Source organism: Carassius auratus, chromosome 9 (genome assembly GCF_003368295.1).
Source record: "Carassius auratus strain Wakin chromosome 9, ASM336829v1, whole genome shotgun sequence".
NCBI lineage: Eukaryota > Metazoa > Chordata > Actinopteri > Cypriniformes > Cyprinidae > Carassius > Carassius auratus.
Window position 1 is genome coordinate 29968783 of NC_039251.1, and position 22300 is coordinate 29991082.

The 22300-nt window shown below is 36.1% G+C and overlaps 2 protein-coding genes and 1 long non-coding RNA gene across 6 annotated transcripts; 1 reads left to right on the top strand and 2 right to left on the bottom strand.

The window, feature by feature from the left end:
- Window positions 1–4330: 4330 nt before the first annotated feature.
- On the bottom strand, window positions 4331–10695 carry LOC113108990 (uncharacterized). 2 transcript variants are annotated; one of them, XM_026272442.1, is made up of 9 exons: window positions 9355–10695; window positions 8584–9104; window positions 7776–8078; window positions 6600–7154; window positions 6134–6228; window positions 5888–5938; window positions 5259–5628; window positions 4989–5120; window positions 4331–4693 (listed from the first exon to the last, which is right to left on the bottom strand). In XM_026272442.1, the coding sequence occupies exons 2-9, from the start codon at window positions 8720–8722 to the stop codon at window positions 4602–4604; spliced, it is 1737 nt and encodes a 578-aa protein (XP_026128227.1). In that variant the 5' UTR covers window positions 8723–9104; window positions 9355–10695; the 3' UTR covers window positions 4331–4601. The 2 variants fall into 2 exon arrangements, with proteins under 2 accessions (XP_026128227.1, XP_026128226.1); XM_026272441.1 differs by having other exon boundaries at window positions 4600–5120.
- Window positions 10696–11215: 520 nt separating this feature from the next.
- Window positions 11216–12813, bottom strand: LOC113109384 (uncharacterized). The gene is made up of 3 exons (XR_003292955.1): window positions 12320–12813; window positions 12134–12235; window positions 11216–11438 (listed from the first exon to the last, which is right to left on the bottom strand). It is a non-coding gene; the product is annotated as an uncharacterized LOC113109384 (long non-coding RNA).
- Window positions 12814–14121: 1308 nt separating this feature from the next.
- On the top strand, window positions 14122–20952 carry LOC113108991 (uncharacterized). Of its 3 annotated transcripts, none has more exons than XM_026272443.1 (7): window positions 14122–14682; window positions 15838–15894; window positions 16299–16352; window positions 16801–16857; window positions 17871–18312; window positions 19583–19798; window positions 20642–20952. In XM_026272443.1, exons 5-7 carry the CDS (start codon window positions 17872–17874, stop codon window positions 20867–20869), a joined length of 885 nt encoding a protein of 294 aa, XP_026128228.1. In that variant the 5' UTR covers window positions 14122–14682; window positions 15838–15894; window positions 16299–16352; window positions 16801–16857; window position 17871; the 3' UTR covers window positions 20870–20952. The 3 variants fall into 3 exon arrangements, with proteins under 3 accessions (XP_026128228.1, XP_026128230.1, XP_026128229.1); XM_026272445.1 differs by having other exon boundaries at window positions 16299–16332; XM_026272444.1 differs by having other exon boundaries at window positions 14122–15894.
- The last annotated feature ends 1348 nt before the right edge of the window (window positions 20953–22300 follow it).

Below are 22300 nucleotides of genomic sequence, written 5' to 3' on the forward strand. Positions count from 1 at the left end.
CATTTCAAAATCTGCATTTTTCCATCTAAGGAATATTGCTAGGATCAGGTCCTTTCTTTCATTACCTGATGCAGAAAGGCTTGTCCATGCACTTGTGACCTCTAGGCTTGATTATTGTAATGCCCTTTATCTTGGACTACCAGCAAAATCTATTAAGCGCCTCCAACATATACAGAATTCAGCTGCTCGTGTTCTTACACATACTCCTTTTCGTCAGCATATCTCTGGGGTGCTTAGGAACCTGCATTGGCTCCCGGTCCATGACCGTATTGATTTTAAAACTCTTATCTTAACGTATAAAGCTTTACATGGAATTGCACCATCATATATATGTGATTTAATTAGATTATATATGCCCTCTCGATCTCTCCGTTCTGCCAACTCTCTTCTACTTAAACAGCCTTCTTGTAGACTGAAAACGATGGGTGTAAGAGCCTTCTCTGTGTCCGCCCCCAGATTGTGGAATGCACTTCCTTCAACTATTAGGAATGCACCAACACTAACAAGTTTCAAGAAACAGTTAAAAACCCATCTTTTTAAGATGTCTGTGTCCTAATTGGTGACACTTGATGTATATTCTATTATACTTGTTGTTTTCTTTTTCCTTTTTTTTAATGTATTTTTAATGTATTTATTTTTGTACTGTACTTAGCACTGTAGCGCTTTGGGTATAAGAAAAGCGCAATATAAATAAAATGTATTATTATTATTATTATTGCTGTATGACTGTCTGACCTTCTTTGCAAAGAATAAAAGCTTTTTGTTAATTATACCTAAATTTGAGTCTGTCTCTTATACTGACGAGAGTTTATTTAAATTTTGCCACGACAATACTAAAATTGGAAAAATTCATCAATAATTAACTTCTCAAAATAATGTGGCATCTGATCTATCATATTTACCTTTCCGTGATTCTCATTTGTCTCTATTTTACAGTTTTGGTCCAAAGTCTTATTTTCAGATGAGAGCAAGTTTTGTATTTCATTTGGAAACCAAGGTCCTAGAGTCTGGAGAAGCTCATAGCTCAAGTTGCTTGAAGTCCACTGTTAAGTTTCCAGTCTGTGATGATTTGGGGTACTTTGTCATCTGCTGGTGTTGGTCCATTGTGTTTTTTGAAAACCAGTCACTTCACCTGTTTAACCAAGACATTTTGGAGCATTTCATGCTTCCTTCTGCTGACCAGCTTTTTGAAGATGCTGATTTCATTTTCCAGCAGGATTTGGCACCTGCCCACACTTTCCAGAAGGCCAATGATTCACTAAAAGTGATTTTTATTTTTTTCATTAAGTATTCTAATTTGTTGATAGTGAATTGGTGGGTTTTTGTTAAATGTAAGCCAAAATCATCACAATTAAAATAACTAAAGACTTAAACTATTTCAGACTGTGTGCACTGAATTTATTTAATACACAAGTTCCACAATTTGAGTTGAATTACTGAAATAAATGAACTAACAGGTGCATCTCAATAAATTAGAATGTTGTGGGAAAGTTCAACTACATGTCTGTACTGACCATGCATTATAATAAGAGACAAATTGACCAACAGGAAGCTATGGATGCGATGAATGTGTATTTTTCAAGCATTTTATTGTGGCATTTAGTTTTTTTGCTGCACAGCAATGACAGTTTCTACAACCAGAATTCTGTCAACATTGACATTATTATATCAATTTGCCCTAAATGTTTGTAAACCCCTGACTTTTTTTTTTTTCCGCAGAACTCAAAAAAATAAACTTTGAATAATGCTGGTAATCAAAACCAACGGGTTTGTTACGTGTAGTCAACATAAAGGGAGTAATATATTTAAATTTTTGGGTAAACTATTCCTTTAATTAAGATAATAGACACTTTAAATTTCTATCACAGATTTAAATTTCAGCACTGGACACAGCCACTTAATGTGCTAAATTAAAATGGGTAAATAACAATAAGTAAACAGTCTTTCAAACAATGTGGCGCTGCCATTGTCACCCTTTTCTTGTGTGGTTTATGTCATCTTCTGATTGGTCAACTTTAGATGGATCGTCTCTCGTTCAAATTGTCTCGTACAACCACACATATGCCACGAATTTAAACCGACCGATATCTTCGGTCTGGAGAAGCGCATGTACTTCAAATTTACCATTATTAAAGAGGGAGCTAATACGCATGTGCGAAGAAAATATCACAGATCAGACAAGTTGTGAACGCACTTTAAGGTGTTTCAAATGTTTCAAAGGTGTTTCAAATGTACCCCACACACAAAGTATTTTTTTTTCTTACCATCTTTTTGGGGGTGTCTTGCTTTTAGACTAGTCGACTAACGCTAGTCTGATACAAAACTTTAGTTTAAACCATAGTCAAATAAGTCGTTGCGCACAGTTTCTTGAAGAATGATAATATGACTTTTTACATACACCATGTGACCTGTAAATGCGAAAAAAATGTTTCCATTGCAGTTTTGCAAATAATATATGAGCATTTTTGCAAAACGGACACATTTCCATTTCATTTACGCACTTTGAAGGGTAATGGAAACGTGCCTACTGATAAGTCTGCCTGATGCACACGTAAAATGTGAAGGCAATGTTTTTGCATTCAAATGTGGATTTTTAGACTAAATTCAATGAATATTCAAAATTCTCATTTTTATTTGATTGCCCTAATTTATTGCTTTTTTCTGAGTGTGTGTCATTATTAAGATACTTTGATTTGTTCTTGAAATAAGCTTAATATACAAATTAATTTATAAATAAGAAACTACCTAGAAAAATGCAACACAAATACAAACTAATCTTGAAAATACAGTATGTAGTTTTAAATTGCATATGGTTGTCAATACAAAATAGGCTAAGTGGGTAGATCTCATTTATAGTCATTTATACTCATTACTGTTCTTTAATAATTAGGTGGCAATGATATTCTGATTTAAGTCAAAAATATTTTGTCTAACTCGCATAAAATATGTAAGTAAAGCTAATGCTAACAAAGAGAACTCATTACACTGTAGAAAAAGTCATTTTAACAATAATACAATATAAATAGCACTTTTATATTTTATTATACACATATAATTGCAATATAATATATATTATACTGTTTAGACTTGTTGGTCTAGAGACTTTTGTTTTTTTTAATGTGTGGACTCAGAGGTTTGTGAATTCAAAATATTTAAGATAATATTGTACTGGTTGGGCCTATTGTAATAAAATGACTCTACCCTCAGTACCTGATCTATGGGCTAGTTGCATATCTCCGCCATCTTGGATTTTGCCGGTCTTGCGAGTGTGTGCGTAGATCTTTCCGGTTGTGCTTAAAGTCAGTGCAGAGAACCGGAGAAGTCCAAATATTACCTTCTATATGTTTACAGGATTTATAATATCACTTCATATGCAAATAAGATATACACTGCTATTATCACTATACTACAAATGTTAACTGAGCCAGTGGATTTGAAACTTGTGTGTGTTTGGGTCTGGTGAATGAATTAAATACACTAATGTTGACTACTGTTCACGAGATGAAAGTTGAACTCATGGTGTGTATACACAGCTATATAATGTATTTTATCTTACCAAATATGTAAATGTACAAATTACTTATTTCTCGAAAATTTTTGCATTATTATTATTATTATTATTATTATTATTATTATTATTATTTTAATATATTAAATATTTACCTCGTGAGACATGGGCTGCGATTTATCTTCAGAAGTATCCATTTCTCAATTGTACACATACATCAGTCTGTTTCATCGTTATTTTCACAACATATTTTATTATTTTACACAGTAAAAAATGTGACTAATTTTAATATCTGTTTAATCTGATAATGCAAAACAATAACAATATACATGGCTGCTCATAGACAGATAATAATTTATGCTGCAGATCTTTCACAAAACAAATAAACAGATAAAAACACACATGAATGCAAACAGCGATCTTTTATTTAAGGCAAACCTACCATAATTATATTACGTTTAATTGTACAGTTAGTTATAAATTATGTTATCAAATAAAGTTAATAAAACATGCTTTATCAGAAATCTCTGTGCATCGTTTGACAGTCAGAAACATTTATCTTACATAACAGAACAAAACCAGCTCTTCGAAAATGAAAAGTATTGCATATTTGAGTGGTTTGTGTTTGAAAGGAGAAATCCCTGTGGACCTGACATAACGCTAATCCGCATAATCAACAGAAGAATAAAGCAATCTCCGCGTTGTATCTTGATGAATTTCCACACAGAGGTACGCAAAATATAGGGAGGATGTTTCCCCATGTTTTTGATATACCACTATCGGCTGTTAAATTTGAAAATCATTAATTATATACATCTAGCCAAGTTTCGTATGTAAGTTTCCCTTACAGTTAATGCGAGCGTCGCAAGACCGGAAATAAGTACGCACACACTCGTGTCGCTGAAGCTCACTGGCACCATCTTGTGCACCTAGCCCATTGTCAGTACCTAAACTAACGTAGATCTGGTGGCCAGTAATATACTGTAAAATCTTTACTGGTCTTCATTGGGAAGTTTCTGTCAAGTTCCTCTAAATTACTATTTGAATTCAGCTATGCCTGGATTATTTCATCTGTGGCAAAAGGCCCCTTCCCTCAGTCCAGCTTAAACCACTGATGTTCTAAAATCTGCTCTAACGTCTTGGTTTGAGGCCTGACCAGACACTGCTCTATCAGATCTTGAAACTCTGTACAAGTTTTCAAAGAGGAAAAAGCTGGTTAGTCATGTATGCTCTTAATGACAGCATAGCACAGGCATGTTGTCATGTATGAAAAGCTTCTGGAAAGCATAGTATTTCGTACTGTATTCAATTTTAAACAGGGACAATCTCCTGTGTGTTACACTTACTGTACTTTAAATATCAATTATAATGTATTCTGTCTATCAGTTTTCCCTTTTATTTTTAGTAGCTGGGAAATTGAACACTCTGATATTGTGCCAAAAAGGTATGTTTGTATTATTGTTGTGTGCTGTTGTCTCACCACTGGAGAAATTTGGTATCAAAGGATGACGTGCTTTGGAGAGAAAAACACTCATGGGCTGGTCTCCGCTTACTATCTCCAAAAGTAACATAGCCAAAGACCAGACTGTTGATCCAACCGCCTGTTGATGATCTGTATAGGAAGCAAGAGATTAACAGAGCTCTGTCATTTCAGTTTCTAAAGTCATCTGTGAGCAATTAGTCTACTTTGAGATAATAAGCTTTGAATCATGTACATTTTTTGACATATTATAGCATTACATCAACTCACCTTCAGAGCAAGACATGTTAATACGTTTGCTACAGCTGAAGTCTATAAGTTTGAGCTGCAGTGTCTCTGTGTTGACCAGCATGTTGTCCGTCTTGATGTCATTGTGTAAGATGCCCCGTTCAATGCAGTGTTTGGCTGCAAGCACCGCTTGCCGCATTAAACCACGTGCCACAGATTCATCCAGACAACATCCATGGCACATGGTAAATTCCAGCAAGGTCTGACATGGATGTGGATATTCCATAACTATGACGAACTGATGTGTCTGATCAAACCACTCGATCATTTGTACAATGTAGGGGCTTTTCGGAGGTGCGCACACCATCACATTTATAACCACTTCTGACAGCAGAGGTTCTGTAGATCCAGGCTGGAAAAACAAATTTTGACTAAAGGTTAGCTTGACCTTTCTCTTCTGTGTGTAATATTCACATTGAGATACAGCAGAGTCTAGAAGTCTGAAAATGCTTTTTCTTGTCACTATTTTCCATTACAAACTACACTAGTCAACAGTTTTTCTAAATTTGTATAGAATTTTTTTTTTTCAATCTGTTCACAGAGTTTTGAACCCAAATGTGCAATAAATGTAAGTATACAGTACTTATTAATATATTGTCTTGCCAACTTACCACATTAATAAAGCTGTTCCATGGCTTCTTACGTATACATTTGATAGCAACCTGCGAAGAGACAAAATCGTTTAAAACATGTTTGATCAAAATAATCTGCAATTATCTCTGTTAATTTTTCGTAAAAAAAAAAAAAAAAAGTATGGAATATAAAATGAGTACAAAACAGAGACGAAAGGAAAAAGACAAAGACAAAACTAAAATACACAAAATGTTTAAAAAATAAATAAAGCAGGAGTAGTTTACCTTCTGGCCACTAAATCTGTGAGTCCCCTTATACACAGAACCAAAGGCTCCCTGTCCCAACTTCACTCCCATATCATAACGGGAGGAAAATGATGCTGAAAAAGAAAACATGCAGAAAGAACAGATGAGCACTACTTTGTTTTGATTATCTTACATTAACATTAACAAAAAGCAGACAGAGAAGTTATTCAGATAATGTTGATTTTATAAACTGTATTCCATATATTAGCTAAGAGCAGACTATAAAGGCAATCAGGGAACCAGGAAAATGATGATATACAAGGAAGTATGTGATTCAAAACAAACTCTGTCCACTAGAATACCACAGGATTAATTTTGAATACCAAACAAGGAATTAAGATACATGTCAGGAGCATAAATAATTTATATGTTCAGTAGGAACAAATATTAAAATTATGAAAAAGTAATGGAACATTATTATAGAAAGTAGTGACACTAGACTCACCTGCAGTTGGCCAAAAACCAGATAGGACTGGGACATGTTTTTGTTTAGAATTGTCCAGATCAGTGTCAGGTGTCCGCCTGCAGCTGCATGAACCAGAGGCAGATGACGGCTCGGGATCAATCAGATCCACAGCAGCTGTCAGAACGAGACTGGAGCCTGGAATGGGTTTTAGCTCAGGAACATCCAGACCCATGTCAGACCCATAGACTGGCATTATCTCCTGACTGGATGGTCCTGGGACAGATGTCAACTCAACTACAAGACCAGCTGGGCCTGGGTCAAGTGTTAAGTGTGACTGGAGGCTGAATGGATCTGGCTTAGAATCAGGTGGATTTTGGTTGGCCGTGACGGTCACCTCGAAACAAGATGGACCTGGATCATTCCTTGACAACCACAAGGGACCAGATAGACCTGGCTGGAGGTCCACTTGATCCCAGTGAGCTACTGGCTCAACTCGACATGAATCTGGGGCCAAGGAGGGAAACTTAACAGTCCTCCATGTTCGCTGAAAGAATGCTCGGATGTCTTTCTTCATCCTGATTTTTCTTTGTTTTTCTAAAATAAGAAAAAGAACAAGAAATTTCCACCAGAAACTGTACGTCCATTACTGAGGTCAGAAATCATGAACAAAGAAAAAATACAGTTCCACCTTAAAATAAAGATCCACATTAAATTAATTCTAAACTTGTATGGGATGTTTTAGCTCTGACATTGGTGGCATGTCATGCTATGTTTTTGTATTTTGTCCCTTAGAAATAAACATCAGGCTCTATTAATTTAATTATAAAAGCAGTACTAGATCCTCACATGCTACTGTACATGCAAATACTGATGAATTTCAGGAACATAAATATTATTTTTTTTACATTGTATATGTAGGTGTACTGTGTATATTAATTATGTATATATAAATACACACACATGTAGTATGTATTTTGAAAATATGTCCATGTATATACATGTATAGTCTTATTTTATATAAATTTATTTAATATATAAACAACATATATAAACATTTCTTGAATATATACATGCATTTGTTTGTATACATGATATACACAGTGTACACTACACACATATATTATGTTAATATTATGTGATTTTTTGCAATTAATCATTTGACAGCACTAGTAAAAATACAAGTAGACAGTAGACTAATAATGACAGTAGACTTACCAACAGGTGGCTCATAACCTGACTGATGTGGGGCAGGCATTGGCTCATTATTCAGTTTGGATGGGCCTGGGACAGGTGATGGCTCCAGATATGTTGGCTCAGCATTAAGTGTCAGCCATTCAATGCTGAATAAATCTGGCTGGAGATCTGAATTTTCCTGTTGAGCCACTGGGTCATTGGCAAATGGATCTGGAGCCACTTCGTTGCCCCTTTGGCAACAGAGAGCAGCACACTTAACAACCCTCCATGTTCGGCGGAAGAATGCACAGATGCCTTTCTTCTTCCTCTTTGTTGAATGTTTTCCTACAACAACAAAAAAAAAGGAAGAAGAAAGAAATAGAAACATAATTAAAAATTAGAAACTGTAAGTCAAATACTGAGTCTAGACATCATGAACAAGGAAGAACACTGGGTGAATACAGATGTTAGACGAGACAACTTGTAAAATGGACACGTACTGTGTGATTAATCATCTTGTGACTTTCTCATAATGAAAGAATATACATAAAGTTCAATTTAAACTACAAGGGATGACGCACTTGTGGTTTTTGATGCAATCTTGACACTAAATTTCACTTACTAAAAGTAAAATACAAGATAAATATACTGAACACTAATAAAACCACATCCTAAACTAGAATTAAACTAGAACTATATCCATCAATTCCCCGTGCTACATGTTGAATAGTATAAAAGGTATTATACATAAAGTTAGGAGCATATTATTAATTGGGCATAAGTGTAAAAGAGCAAACAAGTAGGTGAAATGAAAATCCCAAAAGGAGATGAAAAATGACAGTAGACTTACCAACAGCTGCCTCAAAACCAGATGGACCTGGGACAGATGATGGCTTGGGCTCGGTTAGATCCATGTGCGGTTTCATCTCAATACTGGTTAGACTTGGTACAGGTGTTACATCAAGACTAGATAGTCCTGGGATATTCATTGTCTCAGAAACCAGTTTGGATAGACCTGGATCCAGTGTTAACTTTAAATCGAGGCTGGATGGACCTGGGACAGGTGATGGCTCTGGATCAGCCTGATCACTGTCAGATATCACCTCAAGACTGGATGGTTCTGAGACCAATGACCCATCAGGATCAGCCGGATTGGTGTTAACTGTCAGCTCCAAACCAGATGGACATGGATCGATTGATAACGCCCATTCAAGGCCAGATAAACCTGGCTGAAGATCTGCTGGATCATCGGATGGAAATGGGGGCAATATATCGTCCCCGTAGCAGTGTAGGGTGCAAAGCTTTAAAGCCTTCCAAATTCGCCGGAAGAATGCATGGATGCATTTTGTCTTCCTCTTTTTGGTTTTTTTTCTAAGAAAAGAAGAAACAAAGAAATAAAAAGGTAAAAAGAAATTACTATGTTACCAGAAAATGCAAGTCAAATTCTGAGGCATAAACCATAGAAAGAAGAACAATGGATGAATACAACATTACATAGTGTGACACTGCTGTATTAGATTAACTATATGTACAAAAGAGTCTGTTTTTTCCACAGTTTTTACTATTCTATATATTAAGACTAGAGTTTTCATTTATATTTTATACTATCGTTATTCCTAACCTGTTGGGCGGTTCTCCATAGCGGCTGCTGTGGGAGAAGCCTGTTGTTCTGAAGAGCTTTTTCCTCCAGCTGTCTGTGGAGACTCACTCAACATCAGCTGAACATCAGCTGAACTTCTGCTGACACTGAGCTGCTGAAGTAGAGCTCCTCTGACTCTAACGCAGGAGAAACGCGTGTTGACTGTATCGATGTCAAACTTGCTGAATTTTAGTCAACTGTCCGTCTGGATGGACTTCGAGTCTCTGCTCAGGTGAACGTCTTCGCTTCTGCTCGGAATCTCACTGAACTGAAGTGATCTTCAGACTTCAGAGCGCGCGGGTGTACAGTTTACACCGTGTGACGTCATAATCTACTGACGTTCTCTCGGGGGAGGAGGGGGGCGGGCGTGTTTCAGTGAAGCGAGAAAAATTCGCTGTGGGACAACATATTAATTTAGTATCGTGGTATAGAGATAATTTATGGGACAAGAGTGTCACTGTGTCAACAAGTATCACAATACTTATTTATTTGATATTTTAATAGTTTTATTATTTTTGTCCATAAAATTGCTGAACACCATGGAACAGAACCTTGTTTATCACAATGTACATTTAAACATAAAAATGGGAAGTCCAAAACTGAATCAAGTTTAACACACCAAAATGGCTGAAGACAACTAAAACAGAAATAAATCACAACCTAGATATACCTATTGCAGAGTCAAAGTCAAAATGCAGAATCAAAAGTTTTGTTGCATCATGAAACATAAGAAACAATAACAACAATGTATGATGGTCAAAATATTGTGGCTATTCTCACATCCACTCAAAATTGCTCCCATATTCACCCGAGGTACTGCTGGCAGAGCTGTAGTTCCTGTATGATAATTTCACCTGGCGGTGCAGTTGTAACCAAATTATCGTTCCTCCTGGGGCACTGCTGGCGGTGCTGTTGTAGCTGATTGTTTCACCTGAGGCACTGCTGGTGGAGCTGTTGTAGCTGATCATTTCACCTGAGGCGCTGGTGGCGGTGCTGTTGTAGCTGTATGATCGTTCCACCTGAGGCGCTGATGACGGTGCTGTTGAAGCTGTATGATCGTTTCGCCTGAGACGGTGGTGGCGGTGCTGTTGAAGCTGTATGATCGTTCCACCTGAGGCGCTGATGGCAGTGCTGTTGTAGCTGTATGATCATTCCACCTGAGGCGCTGATTGCGGTGCTGTTGTAGCTGTATGATCATTTCACCTGAGGCGCTGATGGTGGTGCTGATGTAGCTGTATGACCGTTTCGCCTGAGGCGCTGATGGCGGTGCTGTTGTAGCTGTATGATCGATTTGCCTGAGGCGCTGGTGGCGGAGCTGTTGTAGCTGTATGATCGTTCCACCTGAGGCGCTGATGGCGGTGCTGATGTAGCTGTATGATCGTTTCGCCTGAGGCGCTGATGGCGGTGCTGTTGTAGCTGTATGATCGATTCGCCTGAGGCGCTGGTGGAGGTGCTGTTGTAGCTGTATGATCGTTCCACCTGAGGCGCTGATTGCGGTGCTGTTGTAGCTGTATGATCATTTCGCCTGAGGCGCTGATGGCGGTGCTGATGTAGCTGTATGATCGTTTCGTCTGAGGCGCTGGTGGAGGTGCTGTTGTAGCTGTATGATCGTTTTGCCTGAGGCGCTGGTGGAGGTGCTGTTGTAGCTGTATGATCGTTCCACCTGAGGCGCTAATGGCGGTGCTGTTGTAGCTGTATGATCGATTCGCCTGAGGCGCTGGTGGAGGTGCTGTTGTAGCTGTATGATCGTTCCACCTGAGGCGCTGATGGCGGTGTTGTTGTAGCTGTATGATCGATTTGCCTGAGGCGCTGGTGGCGGAGCTGTTGTAGCTGTATGATCGTTCCACCTGAGGCGCTGATGGCGGTGCTGATGTAGCTGTATGATCGTTTCGCCTGAGGCGCTGATGGCGGTGCTGTTGTAGCTAAATGATCACTTCACCTGAGGCGCTTCTGGTGGTGCTGTAGTTAACTGCAGGCTCGACCGCTGGGCACTGTAGAGGTGGTGCTGTTGTCAGTTGTGAGGTCATCCACCTGAAGTACCGCTGTGGTGGTGGCGGTGGTGATAGCTGTAGATTTAACAATGCTGTTTGGGCCGAACTAACAACATTATGACACGGTGCTTGTCAGATTAGTTAGATAATTAGAAACACAGGGCCATATTCCTGTAAACAGCTGAAGTTAGGGTGGAAAAAAATGTTGGGATGAAAGGATGTTAGTGAGTAGGGTGTGTTGCAAGATGCGGGGGGGGGGGAGGTTGGGAGGTAGAGCATGAAAAGAAGATTTAAATAGAATTGGAGGCTGAAGGGAGACCGGCTGGTCTGCAATAGTGAAGACTAAATAATACAGAAGACATGTCACTCCTTTAGTTTTGGGTGGCGTGAGGGACAGTGAATGGGCATCTGTAATTTAGAAGTAGCCGTAGAAAATTATTAGAAAACATGGAGCCGTATTTCTGATAGTTTCTCTTTACTTATTAAGCCATACCAGCATATGAGGCTATATGACATGGCAAAATCAGTTAATACATAAAATCAATCCGTGCACAAGTCTTTAATACATACGAGTCAAGGGGGGGAACAATTTAGACTGTTTAATTTGACCAGTCTGCATGTCTTTGGGCTGTGAGCCGTATTGCTTAAATCAGCTGAAAGGAAGGGTATAGGAATGGATGTTGGGATGAAAGGATGTTTGTGAGAGGAGTTATGAACGAAATGTGAGCATAGAGAAGAGAGATCGGTTGAATGAAAGTAGGTGGAATTACGTCTTGCCTGCCGCTAGGGGGCGCTGTGGTTTGATGCTGTGGAGGAGAATTCACGTGACGTCACGTGTGACGGAGAGTAGAGTTGCCGGAAGTGCTGGGGGGCTAAAAGTTTGTTATGACAGAAGTTTAATTGAACTCAATATAGTAGAAATAACTGTTTGTCATCTGCACGATTGAACTGGATACCTTGGATTTAAGGGCGTGTTGAAGGCGACCCGTGGTTCAGTTGTCCTCGGCTCTGGATTCTAGAAGACGTGCAATGAGAGCGCTGGAGAAGCGTGAGCGAGCGGCCGCGACGGGAGCGGGAATTCAGTTTCGGCGTTCACCGCGCTAATGAAGATGGCGAATTCGGCCTGCGGATCTCACTGGCGGAGAGCAAGGAGGTTGGGCTCAGGATCCGCCTGAGATGAGTGTGTGAGTGGGCGCTCGAGGCCCAGAATGTGGATGATCGAACGCGAACGCTCTGAAAGAGACTGTGATCAGAATGATGAGAGGTGATCGTCGAGTGTCGTCAGTGACGATGAATCAAACAGCGTGCCGTTCAGACCAGGCAAGTACACCTGTCCTTCTCGAGAACGAGACTAGCAGAGTGGTGTGACGTGGCCCGGTATATATGGAGGATTGGAAGTCAGGTGATTGTTTGAGGCGTGGCCCTGCTCCCGAACTTCAGTTAACCTCACTTAACCCCATGTTGTAACAAATAAAAAAAAAAATAGGTTACTGGTTATTTATCTAAAACAACTAAACAAGTCAAAACTATCAGATGTGTTGTACAGTTAGTTATAAATTATGTTATCAAATAAAGTTAATAAAACATGCTTTATCAGAAATCTCTGTGCATCGTTTGACAGTCAGAAACATTTATCTTACATAACAGAACAAAACCAGCTCTTCGAAAATGAAAAGTATTGCATATTTGAGTGGTTTGTGTTTGAAAGGAGAAATCCCTGTGGACCTGACATAACGCTAATCCGCATAATCAACAGAAGAATAAAGCAATCTCCGCGTTGTATCTTGATGAATTTCCACACAGAGGTACGCAAAATATAGGGAGGATGTTTCCCCATGTTTTTGATATACCACTATCGGCTGTTAAATTTGAAAATCATTAATTATATACATCTAGCCAAGTTTCGTATGTAAGTTTCCCTTACAGTTAATGCGAGCGTCGCAAGACCGGAAATAAGTACGCACACACTCGTGTCGCTGAAGCTCACTGGCACCATCTTGTGCACCTAGCCCATTGTCAGTACCTAAACTAACGTAGATCTGGTGGCCAGTAATATACTGTAAAATCTTTACTGGTCTTCATTGGGAAGTTTCTGTCAAGTTCCTCTAAATTACTATTTGAATTCAGCTATGCCTGGATTATTTCATCTGTGGCAAAAGGCCCCTTCCCTCAGTCCAGCTTAAACCACTGATGTTCTAAAATCTGCTCTAACGTCTTGGTTTGAGGCCTGACCAGACACTGCTCTATCAGATCTTGAAACTCTGTACAAGTTTTCAAAGAGGAAAAAGCTGGTTAGTCATGTATGCTCTTAATGACAGCATAGCACAGGCATGTTGTCATGTATGAAAAGCTTCTGGAAAGCATAGTATTTCGTACTGTATTCAATTTTAAACAGGGACAATCTCCTGTGTGTTACACTTACTGTACTTTAAATATCAACTAGATAAAAAAGTTTGTCAAGACTAACTTTGAGTTGGCTTGAAAAAGCCAAACCAGAGAGTTTGAAATAGTTTTAAAAGCTTTAATTTTAAGGTTTTCAGTTTTAACTAGTTTTAAGTATAAAGCAGTTTTAAAGTTTTAACGTTTTGAATACAACACACAGTTTATCAGATAGATCGATGTTTAAATACAGACAGACAGACAGACAGATAGACAGACAGACAGACAGACAGACAGACAGACAGATAGATAGATAGATAGATTAGATTAGATTAGATTAGAAATTAGGCTTAATATATTATATGGTGTTGCTATGTGGTTGCTAGTGTACTTGATAATATACTAAAATATAAAAGTAATACAAATTAAAAAAATATTAAACTGGAAAATGCCTTCACATGCTGTCGTAAACTTTCTACTTCACTTCTGAAGCTGTAGCCAAATTAAGAGTTTGAAGATTAGACTATTTTCAGTTAATATCTTACAGATTTGTAGCTTCCCATTCATTAGTAACCATATAAACATTCACAGCAATATCTAGATACATATTCCGCTGGCCGACAGTTTATAATTTTGAATAATTAAATGCTATTTCCCAGTGTTCACTCCATACAATATGCATTCAATTGTAATTTATATACAATTTGGAAAACTTCGAGAACAGTAAATGGGAGACTAAAACAAATATATTTTGCATTCCTATTGGGTTTTTAATTAAAAAAAACTTTGAAGGAACATGCTGGAATTAGGAGCACGTGATTAAAGTAACCAATGAGAGTGCTAGAATGCTGCATCGCTAATAAGCTGTTATTCTGGTTCTGACCGGTTTCATTCCTTCTTCGGTGCTTGCTCTGTGCGTTATATGTGATTTATTCCTGAGGTAATTTCTGTGTTTTCTTTTCAAATTTGCGCAAAATTTGAAAATGTTAAATCAATTAATTGAAGATAAAGTAGTTTCAGGCGTGTAATTAATTATGAGTGAATTATTTGTTGTCATTTAAATGATTAACGTTAAACCTTTTGAGGATCCACTATTCACCTCAGCTTGTCGGTTAGTTTACAGTGAATGGAAATACTTCTTTTTTTAAAAGTAATTTAACCTTTACTACACGGGAAAATTAGTATGATTTAATTGTGTGAAATTAAATTTCTTTTGTTTTAAATTTTTAATTCTATTTTCATTGATGTTTGTACAATGATTGATCCATGGCTTTTGATCCAAGCAATTGTGGAAATAATTGAAGATTTAGAGGCTGAAGTAAAAAGTAAATTCAATTGGGAATTCGTGTGATTAACTGATTTAAATGTTGAGTATTATCGGTTTTAATAAATGTACCTAGAGCCCTCAAAAGCGTGTGGAACTCATTCGGCAAAAGACCGCGAAAATCTAGACTATGACGGGGAAACTCCTTTGGGTGGCGCTGTGGCCCCTTTCTAGAAAATTCATTTACATATTTCACTCGGTGCATAAAATGGCGTCTGTGAGATTCGGCGACTCGAGTGTGTGCATGTGTATTTCTGGTCTTTGAGACGCGCACATTAACTGTAATTGAAACTTTAATACGAAACTAGGTAGGCTGGCCACGCAAGTGTCATTAATGTTTCTGAAATTAATATCAAAGACGAGAAAACACCGTCGTCAACATTTTTGGGTACCTCTGTGTGGTAACGTTGATTCAAGATAATAATAAAAAAAAACTAGCCTGAATGCCCTGCTAAATGTATAAATGAAAATGTAAGATATAATGTGGAGATTGTATCAGTCTCTGCAGAGTTGATTTTGTTCTGACTGATATTAATAAGATCATTGGTAGCTACACTTGGCAACTTTTAAGCAAGAAAGGTAGAAATATGTAATTTGTGCATTTACCTTAGGGAAAAAATACATTGTGAGGCTATATATACACACCACGAGTTCAACGCATATTCTTCATCTCATGCAACTAACGTTAGCCCATCAGAATTAACGTTAATCTGGAAGCTCTCTGAATATATGTTTTCATGACTTTTTTTTTTTTTTTTTTTTAATCTCCAGAATCTTTCCTGCCTATCTCCTTGCGGTTTTTGATTGATTGCTTGCTGTAACCCTGAGGTAATTTCAGTTTTCTCTCAGATGTCACATATCTGTTCATTTAGTGAAGGTAAAGTTGTGTGTGTGTGTGTGTGTGTGTGTATATATATATATATATATATATATATATATATATATATATATATATATATATATATATATATATATATATATATATATATTCTTTTCTTTTTTTGTTGTTGTTATTCGGTACTCTGCCAGACTTGCCAGTCAAAAATTTGGAGGCTTTTTAAAAAAAAAAAAAAAAAAAAAACTATTATTAATAATTGAGTACCAATAATGATTTATCATAATATAGTTTTTGGCACTGAAGACTGGAGTAATGAAGCTGAAAAATCAGCTTTGATCAAAGGAGTAAATTATATTTTATTTTTCATCACCACATTTTCTTTTGAAATCTCCAGAATTGTTCCTGCCCATCTCCTTGCAACTTTGATTGTGAGTGTTGTATACCTGAGGTAATTTCTGTGTGGTCTTAAAAAATAATAATAATAATAATTAAATACTTCAATCTGTTAAATTTATTGAAGATAATTTAGTTGTAGTTGTTTATTTCATAATGAATGTATTATCTGATAAACAATTGAAAGTTATTTTTTGTATCCTGCTAGTCAATTTTTGGGAGTAGAATTTTAGTTTTTATTAATAGTAATAAGAGCCATTAATTAATGATTGTGTACCAATAATGATTTATAGAGCATTAAATCAGCATTTTAAAATGATTTAAGAAGGATCATTTGGCACTGAAGACTGGAGTAATGTTGACAATAAATTCATCTTTTTTCCATCACAAGAATAAATTACATTTTACAATATATTTACAAAAAAAGTTATTTTGATTTGTAATAATATTTCAGTTTAGTTAGATGTATGTTTTCATAACCACATTTGTTTTTTAATCTCCAGAATTGTTCCTGCCCAGCTCCTTACGGTCTTTGATTGTGCGCTTGTTGTATTCTAGAGGTAATTTGTTTTCTCTATTAAAAAAAAAAAATGAAATACTTCAATCCGTTAAATTTATTGAAGATAAATTAGTTGTAGTTTATTTCATGATGAGTGTATTATTTATTTTTTAAACAGTTATTTAAAGTTATTCGGTACCCTGCCAGTAAAAAGTTTGGAAGCAGAATATATTTTTTTTTTTTCATAATTAATATTAAAAAGAGCCCTTATTAATGATTAAGCACCAATAATGATTTTTAATTATAGAGCAGAGGTGTCAAACTTAGTTCCTGGAGGGCTGGAGCCTTGCAGAGTTTGGATTCAACCTTAATTAAACACACCTGATTCAGTTAATCAAGTAATTTAGGTTTATTTGAAAACCACAAAGAGTATTAGAGCAGGGTTGGAAATAAACTCTGCAGGGATGCAGCCCTCCAGGAATTGATTTTGAAACCTCTGTAATACAGCATTAAATCAGCATATTATAATTATTTCTGAAGGATCATTTAGCACTGAGGACTGGAGAAATTAAGCTGAAATATAGCTTGGATCGTATGAATAAATCACATTTTACAATATATGCACATAGAAGTTATTCTTATTTGTAATATTTCATTTTAGTTAAGCGTATATTTTTAGGACCACATTTGTTTATCTTCAGAATCAGTACCACATTATTTTTTAGGTAATTTCAGTGAAGGTAGTCTTCAGTGTCACCTTAATCCTTAAAACATTTTAATATGCTGATTTGATGATCAAGAAACGTTTCTCATCAGTGTAAAAAGAAAAAAGAATTATCAAGAAACATGGATTTGTAATCAAATCAGCATATTAGAGTGTTTTCTGAAGGATCATGTGACACTGAAGACTGGAGAAAACACTGAAACCTCAAGAATACAACACAGTCAACACATACATTGAGACTAAACAGACACACAACTTATCAGAGAGCTGCAAGATTCTGGATAGATAAAATCTAGTGTATGTGAAAACGTGTGTATGTTTTTATGACCACATTCATTTTTTTCCTCCAGAATGGCTTCAAGAGGAAATCCATACAGCAGAGGAGAGCCGATCCGGGTGCGCTGCGTGGGGTTGCGTACCAGCAGCAGAACAGTCTCTTTCAAAAAAGAGGCGGGGGTCATCAAGCCCAATAAAACAAGAGTAACAACACTTGCTGCTCTGTGGGATGGAAACAAGGTCTACGTCTCCCCCCAAAACTCAGAAAATTCTTTGTTTAGTGAAAATACAACGTACTTTGTACGGAATTACACACTGAGTAACAAATATGGCAAAGATAGCTTATTAGTTGATCATAAATCAAGCGTATTTAAAACTGCCCCAATACCACTGAGCGAGAAGGAACGAACAGCAGCGATGGAGGTACTCCTGCCTTCATCAGTTGATAAATCTGGTGACGAGCACAATCTCTTCGTGTGCGGAGGATACATCACCCTTAGAGGGGAGGTCAACAATGTAAGCCCTTTTTAAGTATTTGTTTAGCGCAATGATCATCGAATCTGGCTTGCAAGATCCACCCTTTTGCAGAGTTTAGCTCTAGCCCTAATCAAACACACTTGAGCATGCTAATCAATCTCTTAAGTATCAATAATAATTCACAGGTAGGTGAGTTGGATCAGGGTTGAAGCTAAACTGTGCAGGGAAGTGGTTCTCGCCAGACAGATTTGAGGATCCCTGGTTTAGTGTTTCAGAGTCCTAGTCTTATAGACATTCTAACATGGGTCACCAAACTTGGTCCTGGAGGGCCAGTATCCTTCAGAGTTTAGCTCCAAACTGAGTCTGGTGACCTCTGTTCTAACACTTCACGTTCTGAAGCACTAACGGTTGGGCAATATGTCCTTTTTTTTCATATTAGTCAGTATTGATGATTATCAAAAATTTCCAATCTTTCTTTCGATTTTAAAGACAGCACCAAAGTGAAAGTTGTAGAACCCAGACTTAATTGTGGTTTAAAACTAATATTTATGGTCATAACATCATAAACACTTCATGTTTTGGAATTCTGTACACTTTTACAGTCATTGTACTTTAAAAAAAACAAAAAAACAATCATAATAGAAATATTAATAAGTTCCTGTGTGTTCTAATGGGCGATATAGTTTACTTTTTTGTCTCAGCAATGCATTTTGATACTAGGAGTAGCTTAAGTAAGGATGCAGGTGTAATTTTATGTTCATTATCAAAATAAGTAACATCTGTAAAAATTGTAGCAACCTATTTTTTTATACTTAAAGTTAATTATTCTGAGTATGTGTTTTATTAATGAACTATTTTGCGGATAAACATAAACATGCGAACATTTATCAAACAAAATTTATATTGTGATATAATTTTTGAGATATCATCCAGCCCTAGCTGTTTGTCAAGCAATTTATATACACGTGAGCAAAAGAATCATCGCTGGCTGGTTCATATTTTGGTAACACTATAAGGTTTCAGTAGTTCATGCTTTTTAATGCATTATCTACCATTAACTAACATTAAATAAACTAAGTTTATTTTGTTAATTTTTTATTAATAAATAACTGTTCATAATTCACATTAGTCCAGGTCCAATAAATAATATTAACATATAAAACTTGTATTTTTAACAATGTGCTAGTAGATCTTAAAGTTAACGAAGATTAATAAATTATTTAGAAGTATTTTTATTGTTACTAAAGTAGTTAACAGTTGTTAACCAAAAAAGTATTAATTGTTTTTATTAACATTTTACCTTTTACAGGTGAAGGTCATAAGAATGACCCAGTCGGAGATGGGAGAAATCCCCGTCTTAGACTTGGACCTGAAGTGTGGCAGCTCCATACTAAGTGTAACTCTTTGGCGTGATGAAGCCCTGATACCACTGTCTCTGGACGATGAAGTCGTAATTACTCATTTAAGACCAAGCTCTTCAAATGGGGTCAACAAACTGAATAGTTCCTCATACACCTCAATCAAGGTACAAGTAACCCTCTGCAACAACTGAGCTAGCGCTAATCAATAACAGTTTTTCTGAATTTAAAACATAATTCAGCAGTTGAGCCCAATTAGATACATGTAAATATAAAAAAGGAAATTCAGATTTTTGTTCATCAGATGTTTACAAAATGCATGAAAACCACTAAATGGGGCTCTACCCTTAAATTTATTTCTAAAGGATCTTAAGACTGGAGTAACAGCTGATAAAAATGCAGCTTTGCATCATGGGAATAAACTATATTTTTAAGTATATTAAAATTCTTTTATATTGTAATACCATTTTGGAGTATAATTTTTCCTGTATTTTGACCCAATTAATGCAATTTTAATGAGGGTAAGACTTGTAAAAAATAACATTACAAGTGTGGACAAACATTTGAGCATTGTGTGTGTGTGTGTGTATATATACGCGCACACACATACATTTTGGCCCCAACCAAAGTTTTTTACTTTGCTTATGATTATCCAATGCAAAGAAACCATAATACCTCATCTTAGGGTGTGTTACATTGTAAACATAAATGCAAAAAAAAAAAAAACAGAATGGTACTTGCACACAATTATTTATTTATTTTTGAGCGGATCTTTTGACTGCAGGGGTAAAAAGTAGACAAAATGAACCTTGTTGTAGAGTGTAAATTTTTTGAGTTCTAATTTTAGTGTAGTAGATTATTTAATTAAATATTAGCATTAATTGGGCCATTTTCAGTTGTGCACATTATTGCTTTTACATTATAGCACAATTATCTTTGTGTTGCATTGCAGATAGGTCTGATATATAAATGTTACATTTTCACTCTTAAAATGTTTTAATTTCATCCAGGTTGTTGATCAAAAGCCAATGGAGGAAGATATTGAAGTGGTTGGAGTATCTGAAACGGAAGAGGGTCTCTGTCTTCTGACAAAAGACTTTAAGGAGTTCATGACAACAACTGATGTTTACAGCGTGTCAGTTGATGAGATGCTGGAAATGCTGCCAGTTAAATTACATGTCGTACACCTAAAGAGGAGAATCTTAAAAATTGTACACCCACTGGTAATGGAAGAGTAGTCTTATTTCCTGAAAGGGAGAGATAGTTCACCCAAAAATGAAAATTGTATCATTATTACTCACCCTTATGTTGTTACAAATCTGCAAGACTTTTGTTCATCTTTGGAACACAAACTAAGATATTTTTAATGAAATCTAAGTGCGCTCTGACCCTTCATAGACAAGCAAGGGTTTTACCACATTCAAGCCCCAAAAAGATACCAAGAACATTGGGGAAATAGTCCCGTGACATAAGTGTTTTAGCTGTAATTTTATGAAGCCACAAGAATACTTTTTCTGCACAAAATAATGTCTATTCTTTTTCCCGGAGTTACTGTCTACCAGCATTATTGAGAGTACGAAGAACACAAAAAGTGTTCTCATACTTTATTAAAATTACGCTTGAACTGCTGATGTCACATGAAAATTTTTGTCAAATGTTCTCAGTACATTTCTGGTCCTTGATTATAGTAGAATTCTTGCTGTCTATGGAGGGTCAGAAAGCTCTTGGATTTCATCAAAAGTATCTTATGTGTGTTATGGAAATGACTGGAAGTCTTACCAATTTGGAACAACATGAGCATGAGTAATAAATGACACAATTTTCATTTTTAGGTGAACTATCCAAAAACTGAATTCTGTAAAAAATAAATTCTGCATGTTATTTATAAGCATACCTGATGCTATTTACGTGATTTGCAAGCAATGTTTTTTACATGCTATTAGAACGTTATTTATACTATAACTTATTTATTTCGGTTATTTATAGGAGAACAGTGTTTACATGTTAATTACAAAAGAATATGTAATGTTATTTACATATGTAAAACAACATGAGATATGTACATATGAGAAGTATTATTCATAAAAGAACATGAAATGAAATTTGGATATTAATTTAATACAAATGTTTAGTACATGTAATACAGAAAAGAAATAAACATGTTGAGAATTTGAATGCTGTGAAGTTTTCTGAATGTTATTTATGATCACACCTAATGCTATTTACATATGTAAAAGAGAACATGAAATATGTACATAAGAGATCTCAATTTTAAGGGTTATTTATTCAAGAACATGACATGCTATTTAAATATTAGTTTAATGTTAATGTTTAGTACATGTACTACAGAGAATAAAAAACATGCTGAAAGTGTAACTTGAACTTGAAAAAAAAAAACTGAAATGTTAGCCTGTGATATCTGTGTTTCTGTGACTATTCAATTACCGATGGATTTGTTTATTTGATTACAAAATATGTTAGGTTGTTACAATCGTATTCTAGGTGTTTACACAGCTTTGCCAGTTAAAATAATACAAAGATAAGACATTTATAACAAACTTAAAAGGGCTAGTTATGAGTTTGTGTTATCTTTCCATTAACAATAATGATACATAGCTTTTTGTGCATGTGTATTTATTATATTAAATGCGTTTTATTAATTTAAAATA

Excerpts from the sequence above, each read along its gene's own strand:
- LOC113108990 (XM_026272441.1), bottom strand. The coding sequence starts at position 8,722 with ATGAATATCCCAGGACTATCTAGTCTTGATGTAACACCTGTACCAAGT. Across the intron at positions 6,229-6,599 it reads TGGTTTTTGGCCAACTGCAG|CATCATTTTCCTCCCGTTAT; the intron begins GTGAGTCTAGTG and ends TTTCTTTTTCAG. Across the intron at positions 5,939-6,133 it reads ACAGATTTAGTGGCCAGAAG|GTTGCTATCAAATGTATACG; the intron begins GTAAACTACTCC and ends GTCTCTTCGCAG.
- LOC113108991 (XM_026272444.1), top strand. The coding sequence starts at position 17,872 with ATGGCTTCAAGAGGAAATCCATACAGCAGAGGAGAGCCGATCCGGGTG. Across the intron at positions 18,313-19,582 it reads TTAGAGGGGAGGTCAACAAT|GTGAAGGTCATAAGAATGAC; the intron begins GTAAGCCCTTTT and ends TACCTTTTACAG. Across the intron at positions 19,799-20,641 it reads CCTCATACACCTCAATCAAG|GTTGTTGATCAAAAGCCAAT; the intron begins GTACAAGTAACC and ends AATTTCATCCAG.